This window comes from Benincasa hispida, chromosome 1 (assembly GCF_009727055.1).
Source record: "Benincasa hispida cultivar B227 chromosome 1, ASM972705v1, whole genome shotgun sequence".
In the NCBI taxonomy this organism is placed as follows: domain Eukaryota; kingdom Viridiplantae; phylum Streptophyta; class Magnoliopsida; order Cucurbitales; family Cucurbitaceae; genus Benincasa; species Benincasa hispida.
Genome location: NC_052349.1, coordinates 8,252,354 through 8,258,997, shown reverse-complemented (window position 1 = coordinate 8,258,997; position 6,644 = coordinate 8,252,354). Strand labels below are relative to the sequence as shown.

The window sequence follows — 6,644 nt, the reverse complement described above, 5'->3', positions numbered from 1 at the left end:
TAAGTGGATCTATAAAATCAAGACCTACTTTAATGGATCTATCGAATGCTATAAGGCTTGTTTGGTGGCCAAAGGGTATTCACAGGAATATGGTATTGACTATGAGGAAACATTCGCTCTAGTTACGAATGACATATGTCCGGAGTCTATTAGCCGTAGCAGCTGCCAGACAGTGGCCTCTTCTTTAAATGGATGTTAAGAATGCCTTCCTCAATGACACACTGTCTGAGGAAGTGTATATGCAGCCACCACTTGGCGTACCTTCTCCACCAAACAAGGTCGGTCTTCTTTACCATGCATTATATGGGCTTAAGCAAGCTTCTCGTGCCTGGTTTGCAACCTTCAGCTCTACAGTTATTCAGCTTGGATTTTCCTCCAGTGCGCATGACTCTGCTCTGTTTACTCAGAAAACTTCTCGTGGACTTATTCTCTTTTCGTTATATGTGGATGATATGATCATTACTGGTGATGATCCTTAGGCTATTTCGGATCTCCAACGTTATCTAGGAGAACATTTTGAGATGAAAGATCTAGGACCGCTTAGTTACTTCCTTGGTCTTCAGGTTTCATCATGCTCTGATGGATACTACCTATCTCAAGAAAAGTATGTATCAGATCTGTTAGCTCGTTCAGGTATCACTGATTCTGCCACAGCATCGACATCGTTGGATTCTAATGCTCGTCTGACCTCTTTTGATGGTGTTCCCCTCCAGGATCCAACACTATATAGACAACTGGTTGGCAACCTTATATATTTAACAGTAACTCGTCTAGACATAGCTTATGCAGTTCATATTGTCAGTCAATTCATGTTCGATCCCCGCACTATCCATTTCACAGCTGTCCTTTGTATTCTGTGTTATGTTAAAGGTACGTTAGGACATGGACTTCAATTCCCCTCTAAATCCTATTTGGTTATGTTTGAATATTTTTACATTGATTGGACGGGTGGTCCTACGGATAGATGGTCCACCACAAGTTACTGTTTTTATTTGGGTGATTCTCTCATCTCTTGGCGGAGTAAGAAACAAACGGTTGTTTCTCGATCCAACATTGAATCAGAGTATCGTGTACTTGCTCATGCAACCTCTACAACCTCAGAGGTTTTGTGGTTGCGTTGACTCTTGACTGACATGGGGGCTCCTCAAAATTCAATCACTATTCTTCACTGTGAACATCATAATACCATTTAGATAGCACATAATGATGTTTTTCATGAATGGACAAATCACATAGAGACTGACTGTCATTTTATCCGTCATCATCTTCAAAACTCTACTCTGTGCCTTCAATCCATACCTACAACTGAGCAATGGACCGACACTTCACCAAAGTCCTTCCTTCTAGATGCTTTCTTCGGCTACTGTGCAAACTCAAGTTGGTTTCTACCCTACCAGTTTGAGTTTGAGGGGAGATGTTAAATTGTAAACTACTTTTGTTAGGATTTTCAGGTTGCAAAGTCGAGTTTCCTTTTGTTAGGGGCTTCTTGTTAGCTAATTTTAGTGTTGTACCAAGCTATTTATACCTGTACAAATGATCAATAGAGACATATAGAAAATCATCTATTCAGATCTTGTTTCTACATATTCCAAAGGATGGAGGAGGCTAGGTTAGTCGAAAGATGGTTATTGTAAAATCTCGATATCCACAAACTTATTAGCTATCGAACTTTTATAATTTGGATTGAATAGTCTAGGTTGTTGGGATTTTCAAACACCCATATCCCCCACATTAAAATTTTAAAGGATACAAACACTATATATATATATATATATAAATATGTTTTTGAAGAAGTCAGATGCGAGTTGACTACGGAGGGAGGGATGGGTCAGAGTTAAGAGAGGGTTCTTAAAAGTGTGTGTGAAGGGCCACATGATTTGTGACGTAACCAATGGTTTTCCATCTTACTTCACTCCTCCTATTATCTGACGTCACTCCCCTCCTCCTATTATCTTATTTCGTAATCAATAATGTTTTAATAAATAACAAAATTTAGAACTGAGAGAGAAGGACACTCGAATTTTCAACTCTCTTTCCGCGTTCTCCCTTCCAAATTCCACATCATCATCTCCTCTCTCTAAGCCACACCATTTTTTCCCCTTTTTTCTTCTATGCCTTTCCTTTTGAATTGGTCAATCCTCACCCCTTTTTCCATCATTTTTTACCCTTTTTTATTCATAGCCTCAGCCTACTCGCTTTCTCATACTTCAAATTATTAAACTATAGAAAAAGAAAAAAAAAAAGAAGAAGAAAAATCTCTCTTTTTCACAGCCCTTCTTACACGTCTTCTTTCTCTCTCTTCAATTTAAGACATCTTTATAAACCCTTCTCTTCGAAACCCAACTTCCATACCCTCATACCTCTCTTTAATTCTCTCAAAGTTTGAAGCTTTTTCCCTTTTCCTCTTTTTGGGTTCTTAGTATTAGGGATTTTGGAGTGACCCATTTTAGTGAAAATTACAGTTTTTGTTGGCTAAAATATTGAAAACCCTTGAATGACCATATTATCCTTTCTAAATCCTTTCAAGATTACTATTATTGTTGTATTATCCTTTGGGGTTTTGGGCGATCGTCATCCCAACCACGACTGGGCTGCAGCCGCCATTGCTTCTTTGGGCATTTATTGTAATTTAAATGGAAATTATGGAACACAAGAGTTTGGTATCCCACTTGACTCAGGGGAAGCAACTCGCCATTCAACTCAAAACCCATTTTCACCCTTCTTCTTCCCCTGAACAAGCTTGCCTTTTCTTGACTGAAATGATCCATTCTTCTTTTGAGAAAGCACTTAATCTGCTTTCTTCTAATTCAATTTTACCAAATCATCAAATTGCTTTGCTGGATGAACAACAACAACAACAACAAGTAGAAGTAGAAGAATCATCCAATAAGAACAAGAGGAAAATCAGTAGCAAAAGAGATGTGTTGAAGAAGAGGTATATTTATTTATTTACTTATACTATTGTTATTCTCCCCCCACAAACTCATAACGTATTGCGTTACGTAGCTCTAACGCAATAGTTGGTCTCCCACAAACGTATAAAATCACACATTTTGTTCTTTATTATAAAATGTTATAGTATGTTCAGATTTCATATATTTGTAGGGTGAGTCATTAATCCTAAAGATGTTTGTAAAAGTTTCATTCATACAAAAATCTCTTGTTATTATTATTTAGATAATTTGGAGGTTATTTATTTAATTTGTTGGATTAATTTTTGCAGAAAATTGCTGCCTAGATGGACTGAGGAAGTTAAGGTTTGCAATGGAACTGCTCCTGAAGGCCCTCTAAATGATGGTTATAGTTGGAGAAAGTATGGTCAAAAAGATATTCATGGTGCTAATTTCCCAAGGTAAACTATCATTTCATTAATATACTCTTCCATATAAAGTTGATTAAGATATAATTCAATATTTAGTTGCTGATTACCCATTTAATTCCACATGTTTGTAGAATAGTCAACAATTTAATTGGGTGAAGAATAGTCAACACATCAGGGTTGCAAGTGGTGCACATGTTAATTAATTTATAAATTGGCTTCGAAAAGACATCATTAAAATTATTCTTTTCACATGTGTTTTTATATAATATTTTAAATATAAACAAATCCTTAACCTTATCAACTACCAAGTTGCATTGCATCTCATTGATATACTAATAATAAGTATTTAGGATAATTAAATACTTTCATAAACTATAGTCTAATAATGGACAAATTTCATGTCACAAATTTAAAACTAAAGTACTCAAAGTCGATTTGAAAGGGAAATACATCCATTACGATTTCAAATATATCGATATCCATGAACGGTTAATTTTTTAAATAGTCTCTAATCTTTGAAATTTTTTGATCGTAGATGTTATTATAGATGTACACATAGAAATGTACGAGGATGTTTGGCAACAAAGCAAGTCCAAAAATCGGACAATGATCCAAACATTTTCGAGGTAACATACAGAGGAAGACACACATGTAACCAATCCTCTAATTTAGGATCGGCTTCCATTTCATCTCAAAATCAAATCTCTGAAGAAACCAATCAAATTCAACAAGATTCTGAAATTTGGTTCAATTTCGGAGAAAACAATTTCAATCTCAAAACAGAAGATTTTGACAATGTTTTTTCATCATTTTCCTTTTCCCACGAGCCGATTGTGGACCCAACTTTTATTGCCGGCGGCGGCTTGTCTGCAGTGGCAGTTTCGCCAGCGGCGTCGAATACGGCCTGGGATTGGAACGCCTACGGTGGCGAAGACGACGGAGGACTACAGAGAGTTCAGTCGTCGGAGCAATCAGACGTGACAGAGATAATCTCGGCGACAACTTCGGTGACAAATTCGCCAATTTGTAATGGGGATTGGGATTTCTCGCTTGATAACATTGATTTTGACCAGAATTTCCCCTTTGACTGTCTAGATTTCACCTCTTGATTTTTTCTTTCTTTTTTTGGTATTTTGTACTATTTTTTCTTTGTTAGTATTTATTTTTTTTCCTCCATATATGATTGGAGATTTTTAGTTTTCCTAGTTATTCTTCCCGCATGTAAGAATAACTTTGAGAAGTGCGGCGATTCATTATCTATGTAGTTTAAAGCTTTTTTTCTTGTTCTTTTTTTGTTTGTAATGTAGTTATTGCATTTTTTTTAAAAGAAACTTAATGATTTATTGAATAATATTTTTAGTGATGTAAATTATGGATTAAAAAAAAACATTAAATCACATTCTTAGTCCTTTAACTTTGAAGTTTTTATCTATTTACTATTTAATTTATAAACATCATTGAGGTTAGCATCTTGATTGTAGATGTATTGAATTAATTTTTGAAATGCAAGTCAAAATATTGTACACACAAATATATATAGTAGGGTGGGGGATTGAATCTTCGACATCTAGGAACAAAGCATATATTAATGCCACTAATCTAAGCTTACTTTGGCCAAAATATTGTATATATGCTTTATATATATATATATATATATATATATATATAATGTATAGAATTAAACTAACATGTAACTAACTTTTATAAACCCCCTATAGGCAGTTGTCCGTCGTCGTAAAGTAGTCCCCGCGAAGCTTTCGGGAAGAGGGGTAGTCTTGTGTGTAAGCATAGAATTTCAGGTCAAACCTGCCCACCACGATGAGAACTTGGAATTGGCAGGATTCGAGTTCGAGCAAGTGTAGGTCATTGAGTTGGTAGAACCAATCAAGGAATATTTAGCCCTGAAGATTTTTGGTTGTGTCTAGGTCTCGTATAGTTTGGTTATATCTAGGATAATCAACCCAAACAATGTTGGAGGATTGTACATGCCGAGCCTTAACCAAGCCCTATTAGAAAAAGGAAGCGCATTAGTTATTTCGACTATAGGATCTTGGTATGGGTCAACTAGTCATAAGTGGATATGTTGTTAGCTCTACTGGAGATAGGTATGGAAGCCAGTATTCATATATATATCTCTTTGCCTAATGTGATTGTGCTCTCTTTTGTACCTATTGTTTCTAATAAAGAGAGAGTATACTTTTTTTTAAATCTCGACAGCATGCCCTAGGCATATCTCCGCCGTACTGACCTCATCTTCGGAATCAAATATTCAGTATTTACAAACAAAAGTATTCGGTTATTGGGGCCCAACTTGTAGCAAGCCAAAAGTGTGACTTGAACCTACTTTGCTAAGAGAAGATCTCGAAGGGAAAAACAGACGGCAGAAAGCAATCCCTTCCAACCAGCCAACTCGTAGAGTTGGACACAAGCCCTTTTTAGTCATGGCTAGGAGATTGATCTTATATTCTTAATTATTTTGTGTCTATTCTTTAGGCAGAATACCGTCACCCAAATTGAAAATTCATAAAAAAAGAGCTCCAATGAGTACGTAAATCGATTGTATACCACCACTGATAAACACCAGAATAAACGATATTCACTAGGCCAAAAGCACCACCTCGAATAAAAGCTTCGTCGGTTGGTCAACCTTCGAGATCTCAAGCAAAAGAAGAGAGGTGAAACTCGACTTTGGGAAGTTAGCTCTTGTATGAGGACACCATATACGTACGACTTTCTTTCACCACTCGGAGCTCCTATGTGGCCGACCCACAGAACTCTTATAAAAAGACACTTATTCAAACTAGAAAGTCACCTAGGCCCCAGAAGTAAGGTAAGGAAGCGAAGCTGTATCGGTTCTTTTCCCTTGCCCTTGGGCAATCAGATCATAGAAATCCTTAAGAGTCTTCCAAAAGAATAAGAATAAAGGATAAAAAACCTCAGTAGAAGTCTTGATCCCACTTCATGCTTCCACCGAAAGGAAGTGAACCACTTTTCTTTGGAAGGAAAACCACATTTTCTTTGGAAGGAAAAGTTAGAAGAAAAAAAAGAAGAATGAGTGATCTATTCCTCTACAGATCACAGTCTTACCATTCGGTCCCCGATGGCTCACGAAGGATTCAGTATAGCAGCTCACATTCGGTTGCATTGCACGTTCCCACTAGATACGTGTTAGCTGTAGAAAGTATGGTTTTGAAAGTGACTTTGATTCGCTAGTTTGAGCTCAACTCCTCATTTTACGCACCACTGCCTCCCTTGCTATCAAAAATCTCCTCAGTCCAATCTAATCCAGGATTAGATTACTAGACGATCGTAAAAATGATCC

At 36.7% G+C, this 6,644-nt stretch overlaps 2 protein-coding genes across 2 annotated transcripts; both read left to right on the top strand.

The window, feature by feature from the left end:
• Nucleotides 1–521: 521 nt before the first annotated feature.
• Nucleotides 522–1,121, top strand: LOC120075781 (uncharacterized mitochondrial protein AtMg00810-like). Its single transcript, XM_039029453.1, has one exon. The coding sequence runs from the start codon at nucleotides 522–524 to the stop codon at nucleotides 1,119–1,121; it is 600 nt and encodes a 199-aa protein (XP_038885381.1).
• A 1,212-nt stretch (nucleotides 1,122–2,333) lies between these two features.
• Nucleotides 2,334–4,691, top strand: LOC120088027 (probable WRKY transcription factor 46). The gene is made up of 3 exons (XM_039045087.1): nucleotides 2,334–2,935; nucleotides 3,224–3,352; nucleotides 3,858–4,691. The coding sequence occupies exons 1-3, from the start codon at nucleotides 2,634–2,636 to the stop codon at nucleotides 4,429–4,431; spliced, it is 1,005 nt and encodes a 334-aa protein (XP_038901015.1). The 5' UTR covers nucleotides 2,334–2,633; the 3' UTR covers nucleotides 4,432–4,691.
• Nucleotides 4,692–6,644: the final 1,953 nt, after the last annotated feature.

Coding starts and splice junctions, on each gene's coding strand:
- LOC120075781 (XM_039029453.1), top strand. CDS start 522: ATGAAAGATCTAGGACCGCTTAGTTACTTCCTTGGTCTTCAGGTTTCA.
- LOC120088027 (XM_039045087.1), top strand. CDS start 2,634: ATGGAAATTATGGAACACAAGAGTTTGGTATCCCACTTGACTCAGGGG. Junction 2,936..3,223: donor AGAGATGTGTTGAAGAAGAG/GTATATTTATTT, acceptor TAATTTTTGCAG/AAAATTGCTGCCTAGATGGA. Junction 3,353..3,857: donor CATGGTGCTAATTTCCCAAG/GTAAACTATCAT, acceptor TTTTGATCGTAG/ATGTTATTATAGATGTACAC.